Raw genomic sequence first — 21,570 nt, 5'->3', positions numbered from 1 at the left:
AAGGTAATGTCCAACTTAAGTTGTTGTTATGCTACAATGTTGAGCCAAAGCAGAAACAAATTGGGGATGGGGGCGGTGGTAAATCAGGCTATCCCCTTCATAGGCCATATAATAGTTCAAAAAATGGTGCATATAAGGTAATGTTGCAGAGGTTGTAAAACATTGCGCATTAACCACTGTCAAAATGAGTAAAATGAAGGCATGAAGGATTGAGAAAACTGCTTGGACCGTTAAAGGCTTGCTATGAACTTAGAGGTGGTGGCATACCACTTGATTAGAGGATACAGTCATCAGAATACGGATGAGATATTTATTGAGTGAATAACCAACATCAGCAATAAACAAGTGCATGGGAACAAGGAATGAATGCTGGTGGTATCAAAAACACTGTAGTGCAATGGACACAGGAAGAATAATGTGGCTCTAAACAGAAACAGAGATCCGGAGAACGGCCATTACGCATGGAAATCTTTGCACTCAAAACAAGCATTTGGAATGAAATTGGTCTCGCCTTTGGGACCTTATAAGTATTTAGCAATGCAGCATATTATCGCACAAAACGTAAGCAGTAAGGTTTAAAACAACCACAACCCTGCACACAGAGACGTAGTACATATACATACGGTGCTCCGGTCGTGGCGAGAGTGGGCGGCCATCTTTTGAGTAGTCCTTCTCCCCAGCAGAACTGGTGGCAGCGTTCTAGCTAGGGGAGAGAGGACACGGCATAAATTCAGCTGAGGCTGTTAGTCTTTGCGGTGTGTTTTGGGTGGTGGCAGCTCCCTATTACCTCCGCTTAGCTTGTGGCCATAAAAATAAGAGCAGTGGTGATTTTAATACTGATTGTTCAAATTTTAAATACGGAAAGATCGCATTTTTATTTTATGTGCACTTTACTTTGCCTAATCCTTTTGTTGTGCAGGAACATCGCGGGGGTGCTCAGACTCACCCGTTATTCTTTACAAGCCTCTCCTGGCCCCTTTCACCGCGGCTGGTGCTCCGGTCGTGGCGAGGGTGGGTGGCCATCTTGTGAGTAGTCCTTCTCCCCAGGGAACTGGTGGCAGCATTCTAGCTGGGGGAGAGAGGACACGGCATAAAATTAGCATGCCTTCATCAGCGCGCAGCGGTCGTGCATGGCGGGCGCGCCGAAGGTAAGCCAAAGGTCAGCCCGTCTGCGCCCGTCCGCGCCTCGGACGTGGCAGACACAGGACGGGCTACCTTACAGGTGTGGAGTCCTGATAAAACTGCGATTGGGTATACACGAGGTGTGAAAAAATAGACCCAGTTAGCCTTAACTCCTGCTCTGCTTGCGGTTTTTCATGCTGTATTAATGAGACTATACCATCAGATTCCACCTTAGGTTTAGCCTCTATTTCTGTGGCTTTAATTAATGATCGCTCAATGTGTAAACATACAGCAGAATTTCTTTTTTTTTAATTGGAAGATGGTACATTGGACCTGTTAATTACAGAAACATGGCTGAATAGCTCATGTGCTCCAGACATTGAGCTGACCATTCCCAGAGGGTTTAAGATACGGAGGAAAGACCGAGCCAGCGGTAGGGGTGGCGGTTTAGCCATTATTTTTAGGGATTCTTGGCCCTCAATATTGAAAATACTGATGATATAGCGGAGGGTGAGATTGTGAATTTCTCTTTGATTTTGTCCCCTCATTTTACACTGGGTGGTTCCCTTATTTATCGACCTCCAGGTCCTTCGGGTCCTTTTCTTAAAGCTCTTCTAGAGACTCTGGTTCCCCGAGCAGTGAGGTTTTCGCGTTTTTTACTGCTTGGTGACCTGAATATCCATGTTGATCGTCTTGAACTTCAGGAAAGTAAGCTTCTACATGATTCTTTTGACCTGGCTTCTCTAACCCAATGGGTTTCCTCCCCTACACATATGGGTGGGCACACTCTAGATGTCATATGTTCAAACTTTCCTGTGAAGGTTGATGCCCCTCAAAATATAACTTGGACTGATCATCGGCTGATTAGATTTACTTGGTCGGCCATGAAAGATACGCCCAAGTCTTGCAGGAATACGTTCCGCCCGAAGATTAATGTAGGCAACGTTATTACCTGGCTCGATCAAAACAGACCGATCTTGGGAGGGGAATTGGATTCTGCACTTCAAGCTTTTGATGGTTGGCTGAGAGCAGGGATCTCCGCCTCATCGAAAGGGTTGAAATCAGGTAGAGATAGGACGACCCCCTCGCAACCCTGGTATTCGCCCCAATTACGCATTCTTAAGCTTACTTGTAAGAAATTGGAGCGAGTGTGGCGGGCGGCCTATTGCCCACAAACCAAGGTAGCTTACCGCTCGGCACAGCGGGAGTACTATGCCAGTATTAAACTGGCTAAATCTGAATACTTTGCCAGAAGAATTGAGAAAGCTAATAATAACAGTCGTGAAATTTTTTCCATTGTCAACAGTTTTCTCTCCCCCTGTGCTGAACAAATATCGGTGAAACCCTCTAATGAGTGGTGTGAGAACCTTTCCTCTTTTTTTCTAACAAAAATTGCTAAAATACAGCAGTCTTAGAGCGGTCAGTACCGCCTACCTACACTATGGAGAGATTTACCCCCCCCCCCCCATCCCCTCAGTGGAAGACACCTTGTTTGCAATTAAGTCTCTGAGATCCGGTGTACCTGGTGATACATGCCCGGCCCGGGTCTTGGCTGAAGTGGCAGAATCAGTGGCATTAGAGGTTTCACAAATAATGGGTATATCCTTTAAAACATCTAAGGTTCCAGAGGAATGGAAACAGGCAAAGCTTCTTCCCTTGTTGAAGAAGACAGGTGCTGATCCTGCTGTGCCGGGCAACTATAGACCCATTTCCCTGCTTCCAGCCATGGTGAAAATTGGAGAGAAACTTGCCTTTTGTCAGCTGAATGCCTTTGTGGAATCATCGGAGGCTCTCCACCCTGCCCAGTCCGGCTTTCGTGCAGCACACATCACGGAGTCAGCCTTGGTGGAGATCACAGAGGCGATTAGGGAGTGTTTGAACAGTGGCGGCAGAGCGGCTCTAATTTTATTGGACCTCTCTGCCACGTTCGACACTGTCCCGCACTCACTCCTCCGGACTAGATTGGCTGAGAATGGTGTGCTGGGCTCAGAACTAGAATGGGTGAAATAATTTTTTGTCCGATAGGTCCCAGCAGGTTTGGATCCCATCTTTTTCTTCCTCGGCTAAGCCTCTTACTACCGGGGTACCCCAGGGGTCTACATTAAGCCCCTTGCTTTTTAATGTGTACCTTACCCCACTTATAGTCAATGATCTTGGGCCTTTCTATATGAAGAAAAGATTCAGCCGCTACACCCCCACTCGTTCTTTACGCTCAGCTGACTGTAATTTACCGAGTGTACCCCGCTTTCGGCGAGTGCGCCTTGGAGGCCAGTCAATTGCCGTCCTTGCGGCTTCGGCCTGGAACACTCTGCCTTTGTCCTTGAGATCGATCCAGAATTTTGTACCTTTTAAGAAGGCACTGAAGACGCATCTTTTCAGATCTGCTTATTAGACTTTTTAAATTTTCTTCTGTTTCCTTTTGGCCGCTTGCTTGTTCTTCCCTTTCGCGCCAGGATACTCTGGTAGTAACAGAGCGCGTTATAAAACAGCTAAAATAAATAAATAAAAATAAAATAAATACTATAAATTAAAATAATGTAAACAGCATATAAGGAACACATCAAATGTTCTCCATTCTATGCATTAATCAGATATTGTAGAACCTCCAGTAATGGTGCTCTTTCCCACTGAGGAAATAAAAATGAAAGTAGCGGTTCACTTGCAAAGTTTGTGATTTTGAATAAACCTCCCAACTCAACACTAATTTTATCGCTTAGAATGATGAAAGGCGGAATGGACCTACCGGGATTCAAATCTGTGATCTGGACATAAAATACAAAAGTGGATGCATTATTAACATAACAGTTTCCAAACATAGAAGACAGCAAATAGGCGGGACAGCCAATAATATAGGCCCCGCACTGCAGGCTGCATAGGAGACAGAAGACTAGCATTGATGACATAAATCATGTATGAAGATTATGCCGGATTGCACAAACCATACGATGGGCACACAATACCTTCCCATATGGGACCTTTGGCAGACGGTATACGCTACTGGTGGGTGATCAGTGCTCACTGCTGCTCTGGTGGGGGGGCTGAATCCAGTAATTATGAAGTAGTGGTTCACAAACGTCCAAAAGGTAAAGAACCCTTGTTCTAAGGAGGAAACGTAAGACTTAAATATAACAAAACAAAAAACTTGTAACTCCGACCACTGCTCAAACAGAGGTTTAACTAGGGGTCTGAAAACAATGAGCCACTGGTAATCAGATCCTATGGATGCAGAACCTGCACCAGACTGCCTGAAGCAGTAGACTTTCCAAACACTTAATAAAAGTGAGAAGGAAGGGATGCAAGGAGCCACCGACATTGCAAGTACCCCACTGGCTGTGCGCAGCCACTAGCATGCATGTAAACCCAGGGTATTCACATGGACCCGTGGTCTAACCACTCTACAGGTTTAATTGATGGAGGCTGAATTTTCAGAGGGCAGGCAGTAAGGAGTACTTTCTTACCTGTAATCTCAGTTCTGTAGTAGGGGAATCTCTGTTATATAGTCAATCTGTGAATAGTCCCGCCCATGTGCGTGGACCCCCGGAGCAATCGAAATAGTCTCTTAAGTTGTACTCTTATGCAGTCCTGCATAGACACTTAGGAGAAAATCAAAGACAAATAATGCAGCCTGGTGGAAGGCCTTCAGCGCTAGATGAACAGCTCTGAGTTCCAGAAAATTGATTTGATACGTGGATTCTGCCTGAGACCACCTGCCCTGTATCTGAAGGTAGTCCGAATGCGCTCCCGAGCCATGGAAAGACGTATCTGTCACAATGGTCTGAGTCGGTATCTCCTTGTGGAACGGAATCCCTTTGAGGAGATTCACTGGTGAACACCACCACTTCAGGGATTGTAGAGCGTGCCGAGACAGTCGGATCCTGTCCTCCCAGTTCTCACGTTTCTGGTCCCACTGATCCTCCAGACATTCCTGCAGCGGCCTCATGTGGAGGCGTGCATGTGGAGTGAGAAAGATGCACAAGGCCATCAACCCCAAGAGAGAAGATACCGTTCTCACAGTCGTCGTTGGAACGGCCATGAGAGTCTGAGCCTTCCGAAGGATCGATAAGCGCCGCTCCTCCGAAGGACACGCTTGCCTTGAGAGTATCGATGGAGGCTCCCAAGTACTGTAGACACTGAACAGGAGTCGGGACAAATTTGGATATGTTGATGTGCAGACCCAATAGGTTCAAGAGAACAGCCGTCCTGTTAACATGTAGTTGCGCTTCCTGGAACGTGGATACTTTGATCAGCCAGTCTTCCAGGTATGGATAAACAAACACCTTGTTCTTTCTGAGGTGCGCTGAAACCACAGCCATGCATTTTGAAAAAGTCCTGGGCGCAGACTTCAGGCCGAACGGAAGTACTGTGTACTGATAGTGGTTGGTGCCGACTAGGAACCGCAGGAACTTCCATGTCCCTATTGCAAAGAAGCATCGGAAGTACGCGTCCTACAGATCTACGGCGCAAAGCCAGTCTCCTCAATGCAGCTGAGGATAAATCTGATGCAGGCACAGCCTACCAAACTTTTCTCTGCGAATCCATTTGTTTTCTTGTTGCAAATCCAGAATGGGCCTGAACTCGTTTTTGTCCTTTTAGCGCACAAGAAAGAACCTGGAGTATAGAACCATTCCCCAGTAAGGAACAGGTTCTATCGACCTTTTTCTTAAGAGGGTATCGGCCTCCGCTTGGAGTTCGCGTAGCAGGTATTGTGAGCGAACAGGTGGAATAGCTGGAGGAGGGCTGACAATATTTAGTACGCACTTGTTCCAGTTATTTTTCTCCACTATGCCAAGTAGTTCTGAAGGCTTCCCCCCCACCGGAGTGGGTAACTGAAGAGGGGGAAGTAATCCCTCAAGGCTTAGACCCAGCCGGGCCTTTGGTCACAGATGTGGACTGTTAATTGCTTCTGCTCCTTTGACGCCTCTGAAAGGGCTGCCGCTGAAACTGCTGTTGCTGCTGTCCAGCCTGAGGCCCCTGCCCGCATTGGAAACGCTGAGAAGAATAGCGTCGTTGGTAGGGACGGAAAGTTTTGCTTCTCCAAGCCAACAGCCTTGAGTGTTTCAACTTCCGCCTTCATGCGAGCCATTTCGTCTGCGTGGGCACCGAAGAGCGTGGAACCCGAAAAGGGCAGGTTAGCAATACGTTGCTGTGCCTCCAGTTTTAGGGAGGTAAGCCGTAACCAGGAGTGGCGCCTCAGAGTCACACTGTGACAGTATCCATGGGCTGCCAGGAGAGAGGTGTCCACAGCAGCACTGATGATCTGATACCATCATGCCCTCATTAAGAAGCTCCTTAAAGTCTTTGCGCTTGTCCCTAGAGAGGAGTTCAACAAACTGCTGGAGAGACTCCCATAAGGAGTGGTCATATAGGCCCAAGAGAGCAGTCAAGCTTGCTGCCTTCATGGAAGTTGCTGCTGTGCTGCAGACCTTCCTTTCCGCCAAATCAAGTTTGCAGCTTTCTTTGTCCGGTGGAACAGTGGACGATGGAGCCGTAGAGTGTTGTTTCTTAGCTGCCACCACTATTACCGAATCCGGAGGAGGATCCGTTCGAAGGAATGGGGGCCTGTACTTCTTTTTAAGTCTCGATGGAGCGGACTTCACAGAGGCAGGCGTCAGAAACAGTTCCATAGCTGGTTCCTCCGAACCAGACACTAACGGAAGTAGAGGACCAGACAGTTGCTTTAGATGTAGCGTCTCGAAGATTACAGAGGTGGAAGGGACAGGCACAGCCAGTGCGACCCACAGTTTTGCCTCTCATCGCAACAGCACGTCTTGGAACGTTGCAATGTCATTGACTGGTGAAACCCTCGTAGGTGGAGAGTCTGACAGGGTCGGCGAGTATCTTCCACCACTAGAGGAATCCGTGCCCCTAGTGTACCTGGACCAAGACCTGTCACGGCAGTGACAATGTCGAGATTTGGTCGAGGATCTGTGCCGTCTGCGAGAATGATGCCTCGTGCGAGATCTCAGCCGGAATCACCGGTACAGGCTGAGGTTGAGGAGGTAGTGGAGCCAGAGGCAGTGGAGGAGGAGGAGGAGGAGGCGGTAGCGGAGGCGTCTGAGTCAGAGGCCATGGAGGCGACAGATGAGGGACCACAGGTTGGGCTGTTTCCAGCGACCTAGATGGTGAATCGGAACTGGAGTAGTCAGAATTCGAGGAACGAATCATTCTCCTCCTCTTGCAGGCAGGCCTCAAGGAGGGCGCTCTGGAGGCGGTATCTCCCAATGGCTAACACCGGTGCCACCGTGATCTAGGACTGTCAGAAGTGGAAGTGCTGCGCATCGAGGGTGACAGGCCTCTCGACGGCGACTTCCCTCTCGGACGGCGTCGAGTCTTCGACGGCGACCTGCGTGTCAACGGCGCACGGCAGTGTCGCCTCGACGGCGAGCGCCAGTGACTTCGGGGCCCAGACCGACGACGTGTCGACGTCGTCTGCAATGTCCTAGACGTCGACCTCATCCAAGGTCTCAACGTTTTTCCCCTCAACGCCAAACGTCGCTTAGACCCAGAGCCCTAGATCTATGGAGAGCATATCGTCGTCATACCTTGCGACGTCGTCGTAGCAATCTACGTCGACCGGGACCGGTGACGTTTCTGGGCCTTCTTGTGACTGGGGAGCCTCCCAGAGGCAGATGCATGGGTAATGGAAGTTGAAAGAGTCTCTCCATGCCCAGAGGTCCCACCTGCATCCTGATGTCTCCTCTGCTCCAGGCCTTGAAGACTGATCTTCTCCCTGTCACGCAGGGTCCTCCTGGAGAATGACTTGCAGATGGAACAGGAGTCAGGAACAGGAGTCAGGACATGAGAAGATAGAAGACAGAGTATGCAAACCCTGTGTGAGTCTGATTTGGCCTTCCTGCCACACTCAGGGCACTTGTCAAATAAAGCAGGCATTTTGACAAGACATAGGTGGCTTAGCTGCTCAAAAAAGACAGCAAATGGAAGACGTCGAATTAAACACTAAAGCTTTCAAAAAAGCTCAAAAAATTTAAGACATACCAATAAAGGTAGAGCTCAATGCTCCAGGGTCCTGCTAGAAGGAGCCGGAAAAAAGAACTGAAAGTAACACCTTTGGCTGTGCATCATGGGATACCAAAGGTCTCTGGAGGGTTCCTTAAAGGCGCGGTATCCGTTTTCCAGACACATAATGGCAGCCTATGGGGCTTGTCTGTCCAACCCTTCCTCTCCATCATGACAAAGTATTTTTGTGAAGGGGAGTTTCTCTACGTGTGAAACTTAGCAAACTGTGTAAATTTTAATATTATTTGGCTATCCTTTTCACTTCAAGATGAAGAGCTGGCCAGGGCAGCCTTGTTAATTGCAGGCTGCATTATTTGTCTTTGATTTTCTCTTAAATGTTTATGCAGGACTGCAGAAGAGGACAACTTAAGAGACTATTTGGATTGCTCCGGAGTTCACGCACATGGGCAGGACTATTCACAGATTAGTACTATACACACAGATCCCCTACTACAGAAGCATATTCTTTCTGAGCATGGCTTCATGTGGAGGCGGATCCAAGATGTCGTTCCCCTCCGGTTACTTACATGCCACTGGTTTGCAGACACTCCAGCGAGGGCATCACAGGGCCTGGGCCCACGGCCGGACTGGGAACAACGTCCAGCCTTGACAGATTGCTGCTCGACCGGCCCCATGAGCTGGGGAAGGGGGGTAGGGAAGGAGGCGGGGGGTAGGGGGTGGGGGTTTGCTAGTGAGAAGCAGCGCTCCCGCTTTTGTTACAGGGGGGCGATATTTCACCACTGCTGCAAAAGCAGCCACCAGTAGCAAAACAGCCCCCCCCATCCCTCTGTCGCACCGGGGAAACGCACAATGCGCGCTACAGCCAGTCCGGCTCCGGAGGTCACCAACTGATATTTCACAGGAATTTCACAATTTATAAGACAGAAAACAAAAAATACTTGTGTGTGAATATCACTGTAGGCCGTGATGTATTGTACCTAATTCAATGCATATCAACATTGTCAGTTTATATTTAACATGAATTATCACCAAGTAGAACTGAACATTCGTAAATATGACAAATAAAGACCTCAAAATTAAAACAAAATCATTATAAAATAAGTGACTTGCATTGGTGAACTTGCCATAAGTCAGAAGATACCCCATTTTTCCATAAATGGGCCATATCTGGCTTATGCCAGCTATTTTCAAAGGTAAGCATAGCGGTCAATGTCTCAGATTGCATATGTGTGACATTTTCCTTTTTTCAGTGTACTTATCAGTGACTTTCATCGACTGAGTGACACTTTTTTCGTGAGCAACATCAAGCAATGAAAACCAGGGAAACCAATAACAATTACACCAATTTGAGCAACCAGAAACTCTCATTTTACTGTACCACCTGGTAGAAAATTAAGAACATGATCACAGAACACAGGTATTTTCTCCATCATTAGTTTATACTACAAACGGAAGGAATAATTGAAGACCACACTTAAACGTGATTTAGAGCTGCACATGATTATCTCTGACTGAAACGTAAAATAAAAAAAACATAAAAGTTATGTCATACATATGGCTTTATGTGGACATGAACAAATGTTACTAGCCAATATATCTTTTGAATGCTTGCAATCCTACCTTGAACAGTGCGGACCTCAATGACCGGAGAGGCGCCAGCAGCTGCATTCTGGCTATGGGTGCTGTAGATAGAAATAATACTGTACATACAGCATTACAGTGGTGATCATGATGCCTGCGCTCATGATTCTCCGACTCCTGGCAGCTTTTAGAATCATGCCGATAGCCGCAAAAAGGAAAGGTCACTGTCCGTGCCAGTGGGGGTGGAACCTGTTGCCGGAAAAACAGCAACAGGGAAGGTGCCACCCAGGATAAACCCAGTAGTCTACTGGCTAGCACTGAAGGAACTACAGGCCACGTGACAGACAAGCTGCGGTGGCAGGGTCTCAGCAGCTTAGGAATGCAGTCAGGATCACCTAACATGCCCCTTCAGGGAGGTTTCTGGCACATTCCCTCAGCACATGTACTGACAGTAACGAAAGCCACAGAAGTGCAGCGGAGCTAGTGGCACAGGCAGGTTGTGAAGCCCTCCTCCTTGGGAATCCATGGGTGTGATGCGAGATCAGGTTTCGGCTCCACTGATTTAATTCCTAGGCCATTCTTTTTGTGAGGAAGCTCTAAGTGGTGAGTCGGGTTGAAGCCGAGAGCTACCTCAGCTGCTAAATGACTTTAAAGCGCTGGTCTGTCTGCACACGTATGTGATGTTCAGCACCACACAAAGCTGAGCACACCACCAGCCGTGACAATGTACAATTACGGTATGCATTTAAACACCTCATTTTGATTGGTTATGCGTTATTTTTGTTCCCCTAAAGTAGTGGTCTGCCACATAAATAAAAAATAAAAAAATTATAATTAGGCACTTATATAGCGCACGACTACCCGGAGGCTACTCAGCGCTTGTACGAATACCGCAGAGGAACCCTTCCTGGCCTTTCCCTGTGAGGTGCCCACTCCTGGGCACCCCAAAGGTGAAGTCAGGCATCCTCAGCGTTGTTGGGGCCGTTGTAGAGATTAAGCAAGCTATTGCCCAGAGGTGCAGAGTGGGGCTCATGATCAGAATAGGCACTGAGGCGAGAATTATCAGGTCCGAGGAAATTGAGCCCAAGACCTGCCGAGGCGGGAATTGAACTGCATCAGGGTCTGCCGCTCTAACCATTGAGCCACAATCTCTCTACCAGCTGTGGATAGGATATTGCACTAAACAGCTGTACTAGTACAGTAACGCCGCACTGCTGTACCTGGCAGTCGCAGTTAATACCTGCATAGTTCCACTATTTCAGAACGCGCAGGTGGACTACAGGCGCTAAAATGCATGACAATGCGGTGATGCAGATTACCACATTAAAACATGTTATTTTAACGGTGATTCGTGGTACTTGGCAGGGATGGGTAAGGCGCACACACAATACATGCCGGCATACCCAATCACGAGGGGCCAAGAGGCAAAATGGCGAGACAGAGTACACCAAATGATTACAGACACATGAGTGCAAAAGGCTGCTTTATTGAAAGCATTAAAGTATCGCATGTATGATTTAAAAAAAAAACAAACCATGGAGTCATTCTAAGAAGCATGTTTACCTGGGACTCAGGGTGCAGCATCCGTGTAGTGCAAGTCCATGGTCTCTAAACCCCTGGTGTGCTGGAGTGGATGCCTGCTTGTGCCCCGGGTGACCGTAGAGTACACACATATGCCCCAGGGGCACTCTTCAAAGTGCATGCTACTTAGAGCAGTGACGAAGACAGAGTTGCACTGGAAATGCCAAGGCACAGGGAACAGCTGTGCGTACCGACTGTGCGCGGTGGAGCTCGTTCCCGAGCCAATAATTCAGGGGTCAACTTTTCAAACAAGCTTTGGCAATGCAACAGGACTAGCGAGACGAGACCTATTGCATTGCAAATAGCAATGCCTGCAGGAGATTAGGCACCAGGGGAGGTGGTGGCAAGAAGGCATTAGACTGTGGGGAGGCGAGGGGGGCACGGGAATAAAGTAGTCTGTGCTGTGAAGGGACCAGTAGCCGTGGAAGGACTCAAATGACTGACTAGGCTGTCATGGGGAGGGATTAACAAGCTTAAGACCAATCAGGAGGCTGCATTTATAACCTAAACCAATGAGGACGCTGGGCCGGAGTGGGCAGAGCTTCCACACTATAGTGTATACCTCGCAAAGCGATGGCAGCGCATTCGCACTGCAACGCGAGACGTTAAAAAGGACAGGCTGTGAATAATAACGACCATCAGACTACACTGCTAGTTCAGCAGCCTACTCCGCTTCACACATGGTTCTCATTGACGTAATTAAGTTACAAACGGTTAGCGAATGCTAACAAACTGTTAGCGAATGCTAACTGTACAAACAATATAAATGCACAACATGCATAAGAGAAACTGTTTTTAAATTAAAATATTCTTACATTCACAACTGAGCAGGTTCCAACAGCACAAAAACCCGTTGTCTGTTGCACCGAGAAGAAACTTTGAACAATTCAACCTCCCAAAACATAGATTCCTGGAAGAAGAAAATGAGTAAACTGGTTACGCTACAATAGGCTTGAGGTTTGCTTTTTTGATGCACAGAAGAAAACATTGCAGCCTGCTAACTAAACATGTACAAAAGATTCTTAGATTCACATGAAACTATAGGAGGTAGTGAACGGATTAACAACACGCGCCACAAACGGATACTGGTGATACTGTACTGTTAAGATTGTGCAAGAAGCCCATTTGAATGTATTGCACAGTGTGCCGTCACAACACATCTCAAACTGGTAGGCTAAGATTTTTACCCAATATAATAATTTTTTAGGAGAAAGAATTCAAGTATACATATTTTACCAATAAGTTTCCTTTACACAAAGCTCTTAAAAAACTGTTTCACATACTACTGGACAAAAGATTCCGTTAAAGCAGCTACTGCGGAAATGTCAGAGGTGGAACGAACCAGCCCACTTGAACTTGCATAGGCTAGACAGATATCCCCTGTTGCTCTGGGACACTCATCTACAGTTATCACCATGAAGTGGAGACACTGATAAGAGCAAAGTGTCCATGAATATAAAGCATTCATTGGGGGTTTGGAACTACTGCAATCAGATATATTTGTATTTAGCGGGTTTCCACAAGCAGATTAACCTCTTCCCCCTTTCCCCACACCACACATAGCATTTTGTAGATAAACATGCATGCAGATATTTTCGGTTTAATTAACCTATGGTAAGGATTTGATGAGGAAGTAAAATCTTCAAATATCCAGTTCATTCATTTCAGACAGTAGCAAAAAATGGCTCCAAAACACCTGCTGAGATCTTTATTTTAATTAGCAATCACAGATTACATTTTTCAAATCTACACACCTCCCTACCGAATGCCACAAGCCCCATTGGGTAAAGTCAACCTCCAATCAAATGTTTAAATGGTAATTTTAGTAACTACCAAATTGTATTTGTGGCTAAAAAAAAAAAGAGGACAGCTTAGTACGGTAATTTGATCGACTTAAAAAACTCCATGATATGGAGTTTTTTTAAGTCGATCGAAAGTATGGAATGGGTAGCTGATTACACAGCGAGCTGCAGCAGAGTAACTTGACCACTTTTAAATAGGTTAAGACTCAAAATTAATCTCTATAAAGTACGGACATGCATGCTGCAGCTTATATGTGTGTGTGAGATCGTGCTTTTGTTTATCAGTGTTCATCTGTAAGGTCTTTGTTCTAGAAAACCCTTTAAATCCTATGCTCTTAAAAAATCGTGAGTGATGCATCAAATCCAAAAGAGCAGTGCCAGAATTTAAATAGTTCGTCTGACCAAATGCTTTATTCATCGCTAAAAAATAAAGGGTACTTGCACAGTCCAAAGCAACAATTGTTTAACTTGTTTATAACAGAAACCACTAGGTGATGTTGGTCAACGGAGCTTTGGTGTACAAAGACATACGAGATAAATGAGGTCTGAAATAGGGGGGATATAAAATAAACCAATACATTTGTCTGCCTCGAATAAAACAATGCATTTTCCTCATACATCCACCTACACATATTACAGTAAAAAGGGGGGGAAACTTTACAGGAAGGCTAGGAATTTTCGGAAAATAGATCATAAAATACCATTTACTCTACCAAATGCTACTCACCGTATTTTCCCCGGGGGTTGGCAAAAGGTGCACTTCAACTCCCAGGTGCAAGACTCCCATACTGTAACAATCTCCTCAAAGCTGACAGCTAGTAATGAGCCATCTTCGGAAAAGCAACAGTTTGTAGCTTCATAATTGTGATACGTGCCAACAAAATCACAACTCCAGCCCATCGATTGTTCTATTAAACAATACACGGTGTGTCATAATTACTGGAAAACAACATCACGTCAAACGAGAAAACTAATGTTTCAAATGTTCTCTACCAAAAGTATGTGTACTTAATGGGAACAACTCGAGAAAAACTTTGTGCACTAAATAGGTAATGTCTTGACCAAAGGCAAAAAAATGAAGAAAAAGGGTATATTGTTTAGTTAATAATGTAATAAAATAAACGGTTGCAATACAGACCTGGTTTCTCAATATCGTTATTATAACGAACATGAATGACAATAACAGATAGGCAATAACATTGCCAATACAGTAAACTGTACAGGACCAAAATATTTTCTTCCAAATTGGAGGCACGAACCCCCAAAGAATGTTTGGTGACAGACAGTTTCCAACTTTTAAGTAAAGTGTATTAGCACAGCTGTTTTTAAACTACTCGTTAGATGGCAAGCACCACGGTTGGCCAAGGACAACCAAATTGGGAAAATCTTCAATTCATTAGTTTCCTTTTAACAAACAGAATTCAAGATTTACAAATACATTGCATACTAATGTGGTATCAATCTAGCGTCACAATTTCAATGGCATGCAAATGAATGTCAGAAGTGGAACGATTCAACCCTTTTGAACTTGCTAGGGCTGAACAGATAACATCTGTATTACTGTGGGACACTGGTGTTCAGTTATCACCATGCATGGGGAAACTGATAAGATTCAAGCGTCCGCTCGGTTACATGATTTCAGTAATTCTTTATGATCCCCACAGAGTATAACAAGTCAGTGCAGTAAGAGAGGTTACAGACCTTTCAAATTCATAGCTCATCTAAATACATACAAACTGTCACTCTGTCGTTACCAACATACACTTTTCAAATGAAGACTCAAATGTACACATCCAACAGATGAAACACACCATCCAGAGGAACACAAAACAGATAAAGAACATAACTTTCTACGTTTTTGTCACCACTATTCCCAAGTTTGAAGTACCTCTTTCTACCTTCTAATTCACGAACGTCACATCTGTTTAGTCAATATGCTTCAAAACATGGGAATAAGGTTTACCAGCAGAGGTAAAGCCCAGATATGCATAAAAAACATCTGGCGAAATCAGCTACTTCACCAATATCCAACAGGCAGGCCTCCAGGACTGATGACATAGAAACCCAAATTAAAGCTTCTTTATGTGCTCAGTAGCTGCTAAACTTACAGCGGTCTTTATACATCTGGTAATCTAGTCACTAGACATGGCACAATCAAACGTTTCATAACCTCTTCATTAATGGGCTCTCTGTAAGAAAGTGACTATATATACTGGACCAAAGTAAGGTACAGTGTGTATAGGGTCCCCAGTCTCCAGAGGTATAACAGAGTGACCTTACTCTCTAAAGTCGAGCAGTACGGCAATATCAGAGGACAGTATAAAGCATTTGTTGTACACACTCAGTCAGCAAAAGGTTTTACACACTCAACAGAACTCTAGGCGAATTGTTTTATATCAAAAGATAGCTTTGTTTTATTTTAGAACCAATAGGTATCAAAATATACTTCTCAATATGAGTGACTTTAGGTAATTACTTTGCAGAAAGGCAATAGACTTTGTAATTACAATAGTTACAGTGGTTGCAATAGGCAACACAATTCTAAACACAATTTAACATTGAGCTCAATGGGTTTTTCTACATGAATACAGTTGATTACTTTTCAAACCACAGGACTGGATCCTGGATTCAGTCCCGGGACCTAAGCTGTAAAACAGTTAAGATAAAGTGTTTGTTACAGTTGTGATTTTTAAAAAATATAAATGTATTTTCATAGTTGACACTTTTCAGTGAAAATCAGGCAATGTTATCCTATGGGAGGAACTACAAGTCAGAGGTAAAGTAGGTTCTCGTTACTTTTGTAATCCAGTACTAGACTCCTAAGTTCAGCTCTGGGACCTCTACCTAAGACAGGTAAGTGATTACGTTTTAGTATTTGGTACGATTTTTAAAGAATATTTGTAGTTTGCAAAAATCGACACTTAGAAGAAATTTCACAGAAAAACAGTCAATGGTTTCCTATGGAAGAAAATGCAGGTAACTGGCACGTACGGTTATGAATACTTTTGCGGTTCAGTACTGGGCTAAAAGGTACAGTACTGGCTTCTCTCCTGATCACAGGTGACTAATTCAGAATTCATGATTCGGCTGATTTTAGATGAATATTTTAAAGTTTCAAAACTCCACACTTAGAAGAAATCTCAAGTGAAACCAGTCACTGTTAACCTATGAAAAGAAAGTGAGTTATTGGCTTTTAGGTAAGTACTCGACGGGTAGAGTTAACGTTAGGAGCATAGGCTCAGGGGTCTCCCAGGGTCGGAAAGGTACAGTTGTTACACCCTCAGCGGCAGCTGGATGCAGAGAGTAGGCCCAATGCAATTCAATGTAGGGTAAGGGGGCTTTTGGTTGGTGGCTGCAAGCAAGCAGGCCACACAGCTGTGGGAGCTGAACTCCTGGTCACTTACTCAGGGCAAGTGGGGAAGTAGAGTAGGGTAGTTTCTCTCTCTCCCTACCCCCCCACCCCTCCTAACGAAAGGTGATGAGACTAACCTTGCCCTGGAGAGTCTTCATTGTCTAAGTGGAGGAGCCTGGAAAGTCCATCTGCATTGGCATGGGAAGTCCCTGGTCAGTGTTCCCCTTTAAAGTCCATACCCTGTAGGGAGATGGCCCATCTCAGTAGTTTTGGATTTTCCCCTTTCATCTGCATTAGCCATCTGAGAGGTCTGTGGTCGGTTTGAACCAGGAAGTGAGTCCCAAACAGTTAGGGCCTCAACTTCTTCAGGGACCAAACCCACAGCAAATGCCTCCCTTTCAAAGGCACTCCAACACTGCTCTCTGGGGAGTAGCCTCCTGCTTATAAAAGCAACAGGTTGGTCTTGGCCTTCCTCATTGATCTGGAAGAGGACTGCTCCTATCCCCAGCTCTGAGGCATCAGTCTGTACTATGAACTGCTTGGAGTAGTCTGGGGCTTTTAAAATGGGTGCTGAGCACATTGCTTCTTTCAGGGTGCAAATGCCTTTTGGTAGCTAACAGTCCACTTCACTTTCTTGGGCATTTTATTGGAGGTGAGTTCTGTGAGGGCAGTCACAATAGACCCAATTCCCTTCACAAACTTTCTGTAATATCCAGTCAAGCCAAGGAATGCCCTGACTGGAGTCTGGGTGTTTGGAGCTGCCCAGTCCAGGATGCTCTGGATCTTGGGCTGTAAGGGTTGGAACTGGCCTCCACCAACAAGCTGGCCCAAGTACACCACAGTGCCCTGCCCTATCTGGCATTTGGATGCCTTGATATCAGTCCTGCAGATAGCAAGGCTTGTAGAGCCTTCCTAAGGTGGATCAGGTGATCCTGCCAGGTGGAGCTAAAGACAGCAATATCATCAAGATAGGCTGCACTGAAGGATTCCAACCCAGTCAGTACTTGGTTCACCAACCTCTGGAAGGTGGCAGGGACATTCTTTAACTTTTAATGCAAAAGGCATATCAGTAAACTGATAGTGCCCATCAGAGGTGGAGAATGCAGTTTTTTTATTTGGCTCCTGGGGCCATGCCAATTTGCCAGTACCCTGCAGTCAAGTCAAAGGTGCTTAGGAATTTGGCTGCCCCTAGTTTGTCTATCAACTCATCTGCTCTTGGAATGGAATCCTCGGATCCCGATATCAAAAAAGAAGAAAGAAGACCAAGAAGAAGAAGACCCAGATGCCCAGCCAACATGTGTTTCGTCAGGGTGTAACCCAAGAGTTCTTCAGGGTTATAAAAATGCATAATGGTAACAGGTTACACAAACGTAATCGTACCAGACACATTACAACGTAGCAAGCAAAAGAAACTCACAGTAAGTGAAAAATTCACCCTTCGTGGACACTCAAATCTCCCAAGATTAAAGATTTGAATAAACAATACTTAAATTGTGAATATTCACATTATGGTGTCTCTATGCCACATTGCAGTGCACACAAACATAATTCATACTATATAGAGGGAAATAGAAACCACACATAGAATCATAAACCGTTATATACCATCAATTAAACTACTACAACGCAGAAGTGTGTTTTGCTAACTGCACACAAGCATAGTGCAACGTGAAAACACCTAAAATGACCCGTAACAACTCACGCGTGCCCTGTGATAAGAACCCAATAGTAAGAATCGTGGGAAGGTAAAATCAAAGTGCATCGAACCAAACACCATAGCTGAGCACAACATGAAGCGTATTACCCAATGGACAGCTAACTACATGTTGGTATAAACTACACACGGAAGAAGGGGAAACAGAAAACGAACTACGTTAAGTCACTAATCTGTCAAACAAAGGCGCCAATGGGTGAATGTGCAAGAAGGTGAGATAGTGATGTGCTCATCAGCTCACCTCTCCGCCGGTTGTACTTCCGTCCCGGCAGTGGGTAATGTGTGAGGACTGTAGTCTGACTGGACTGTATCCCGACTGGTTAGTACCAGCAATATGGAGCATGGCGACAGAAATTGTGAAGTCTCAGTGAGTAACATGCACTCTATCGTCAATCCCAAACCTAAATAAAACTACTACGCTGCAATAGACGGTAGCTATGTGCAAATAACTGGTTATGGTGCGCGCTATCCTAAGGCAGAAATATTGCTGAATGGTGGGGTTGCCGGATTTAACGACAGACCCCCCCCCAAAACCCAAAATTTGAAGAAACACAACACGTAGATTTGCAATGGTTTTGGATGCGTATAGCGGTTCGTATAGCGGTTGACGAAGTTAAACCAACTCTAAGCGTGCATATCACTACATGCGTGCTACCTAATATCCCATCCAGTTTAACATGTCCAGCAAAAAACGGGACTACAAGTAACGAGCCTCCGCCCCAGAGTGCAACGAGTAGACAACAAACATGGAGTAAAGTGAAATTCACGGCCTCTTCGGTCTCTCGTAAAAAATAATATTTCTCCCTACCATCGTTACACAGTTAGCAGCGTATTTCAATTTACGTAGCGGTTGGTTCTATAGCCCAAATTTTTTTTAAAAAGTATTTGAATATTAGCGTGCGTATCCTTAAATGTACGCGCATCGGATCGGCTATATCTGCCGAAACGCAATTACCTACCTGTTTTGAGTTAAGCCCCCAGTGCTGGCCCTAGGAGATTATCGCTGGGTTACAAAAGTAACACAACCGTACTTTACCTGCAACCTGAATTTCCTCCCATTGAATAACATTGTCAGATTTACCTTTTAAAGTTTCTAAATGTGAACTTTTAAAACCGCTTTATATTCCTGAAAATTCCTCACAGTAACTAAAACTTTTTGCTAATCTGGTTTCAGCTTAGACCCCAGGACTGATTCTTAGACCTAGTCCTGAGACTACCAAAGTAATCCATAGAGTAATCAACTGTACTTATCGATGAAAAACCCATTGAACTCAATGCTAGACTGTGTTTCAGAACTGTTGCTTACTGTTTATACTCTATTGCTTCCTTGCAAAGTAATTACATGAGAATACTTATATCGAGAAAAGGATATTTTTATAACTGTTGGTTCTAAAAGGTAAATGCTACTTACCAGTATGCATCTGTTCTTGGCATGTAGAGCTGCAGAGTCCTACACTTAATAGAGCGCCACCTGGTGTTGGGCTCGGATGATTGCAGGTTGTTGTCTTCTTGGAAGAAGTCTTTGTAGTCACGAGATAGGCGACTCCTCCCTTGGACAATACTGCGCATGGTCATCGACTCCATCTTCAGATTGTTTTTCGCCATGATGGGAAATGATGGAGTTAGTAAAAGTAAAGAGAAAGGATGTCCATGCGTGTGCATCTAAGTAAGATGAGTACTGGAATGGATACGAGTACCGAGGAGGCGGGAGGGCATGGAGGACTCTGCAGCTCTAAATGCCAAGAACAGATGCATACTGGTAAGTAGCATTTTCCGTTCTAGGCATATGAGCTCCAGATCCTACACTTAGGAACGATTGTGCAGCAGTGTCTACCCTAGCGGTGGTCGCTTGTATCCGTTGCAGCATACTGAAATAGTGTTTTAAGGACAGCTTTGCCTACTGCAGCTTGCTGCTTGGCTTGCACATCAACACAATAGTGTTTAGTGAAGGTGTGTATTGTAGACCATGTTGCTGCCTTGCATATGTCCTCTAGTGATATGTTTCCTAAGAAAGCCATAGAGGCTCCTAGTTTACGAGAAGAGTGTGCTCTAGGAGGAACGATTAGTGTATGCTTAGTTTTTTGATAGCATATTTGAATACACTTTACAATCCATCTGGCAATTCCTCCTTTAGAGATGGGGTTGCCTTTGTGTGGTGGAGAGAAAGATACAAATAGTTGTTTTGTCTTCTTGAAGGATTTGGTCCTGTCTGCAATTAGTTTCCCTGACGCATCAATAATCTTAGATTCTTTGTCAGGCGGGGGTGTGTCGCCAGAAGTTTGAGAATTGGCCCTTTTTCGTGCATTTGACACTACCAAGGAGTCTACTGTTAGATGTCCCTTAATGTATACTGGATCAGCTGGTGCTGGTCTATACTTTTTCTCTATTCTGGGATTCAGCACCCTACACCGTACTGGATCTTTAAAAATCTCTGGAGCATGTTTGACTCCTTTGATCATTGGTAATATTTGGGTAGACCTTTGTGACTGTTCAAAAGTGTCTGACAAGAAGTCCTCCTCAATGGCATCAGAGTGCATAGGAACCCCATGGTAAAGTGCAGCTCTGTTTAATAAATGATTAAACCCAATACTATCCTCTGTAGGGGAAGGTTTTGTTGGGTAGTACTGAGGATCAGGGATGTCTGGTGCATTGTTTGGTGCAAAATTATATGCATCGTCATCCTTGGGATATTCTGTGTTGATATCCTCATCTAAAGGGTATGTATGTGGCTCTGGTACATCACCAAAATCATACTCCTAGTCAGTGTGGTGTGATGATGCAGGAGATTGAATAGAAGTTATAGGTTCAACATATGGAGTAATAGGAGAGGAAGATGGTGAAGGAGAGGAAGGGTGCATTGGAGAAGTTGCACAATCCTTTTTGGCAGGAACCACAGGTGTAAGTGGTGTGACTGCTGGTCTTTTTTTATAAGGAATTGCTTCCACATGTCCAGTTTTTGGATTTATATGGACTTTTTTCTGTCTAGGATCTGGTCTAAACAGCTCTTCTTCTATAATCGTCTTCGGCCTCGATTTTTTCGGTGCCGATAGAGGTTGTTTAGTGTGCTTTGCCTTAGGAGGAGTATTTGAGTCCCATGGCAATGTTTTCGGTGCCAAAGTTTGTTTAGTCTTATCTGGGGTCTTTGGTACCGATATTGGAGGTTTCGACGTGGAGACAGGTTTTGCTGGGCATGTGGCGCCGGAATCTTCTCTTTGTTTTTGGAACCGGAAGGTTTGGGAGTTGAAGCTTTCGGGTCCGGTACGGGTTTTGGCTTCGGCACCGATGTGTCTTTTGGTACGGGTCCTTAAGTATCCTTGTCTTTGGGCACCGACGGGGGTTTTATCTTCGGTGCCGACGAGTCCTTCGTTATCTAAAGATGTTTCGGTGCCAATGGAGGAGGTGTAATTGGCACATGGTGTTTCTGCGGTGCCGAGCCACCG

At 45.1% G+C, this 21,570-nt stretch overlaps 1 protein-coding gene and 2 non-coding genes across 3 annotated transcripts in view; all 3 read right to left on the bottom strand.

Moving 5' to 3' along the window:
* WDR75 (WD repeat domain 75) overlaps positions 1-21,570 on the bottom strand; it is a 155,282-nt gene that overhangs the window by 67,788 nt on the left and 65,924 nt on the right. The window contains exons 14-15 of the mRNA XM_086955353.1: positions 13,792-13,972; positions 12,078-12,172 (exon numbers count right to left, since the gene is read on the bottom strand). Of these exons, the coding sequence (XP_086811479.1) occupies positions 12,078-12,172; positions 13,792-13,972 (276 nt within the window). The remainder of the gene's footprint in view (positions 1-12,077; positions 12,173-13,791; positions 13,973-21,570) is intronic.
* On the bottom strand, positions 12,583-12,712 carry LOC147730595 (small Cajal body-specific RNA 24). Its single transcript, XR_015308912.1, has one exon.
* On the bottom strand, positions 14,557-14,687 carry LOC147730594 (small Cajal body-specific RNA 24). The gene has a single exon (XR_015308911.1).

This window comes from Lissotriton vulgaris, chromosome 2_1 (genome assembly GCF_964263255.1).
Source record: "Lissotriton vulgaris chromosome 2_1, aLisVul1.2, whole genome shotgun sequence".
NCBI lineage: Eukaryota > Metazoa > Chordata > Amphibia > Caudata > Salamandridae > Lissotriton > Lissotriton vulgaris.
The sequence above is the reverse complement of the archived record's forward strand: the minus strand, read 5'-3'. Positions and strand labels throughout refer to the sequence as shown.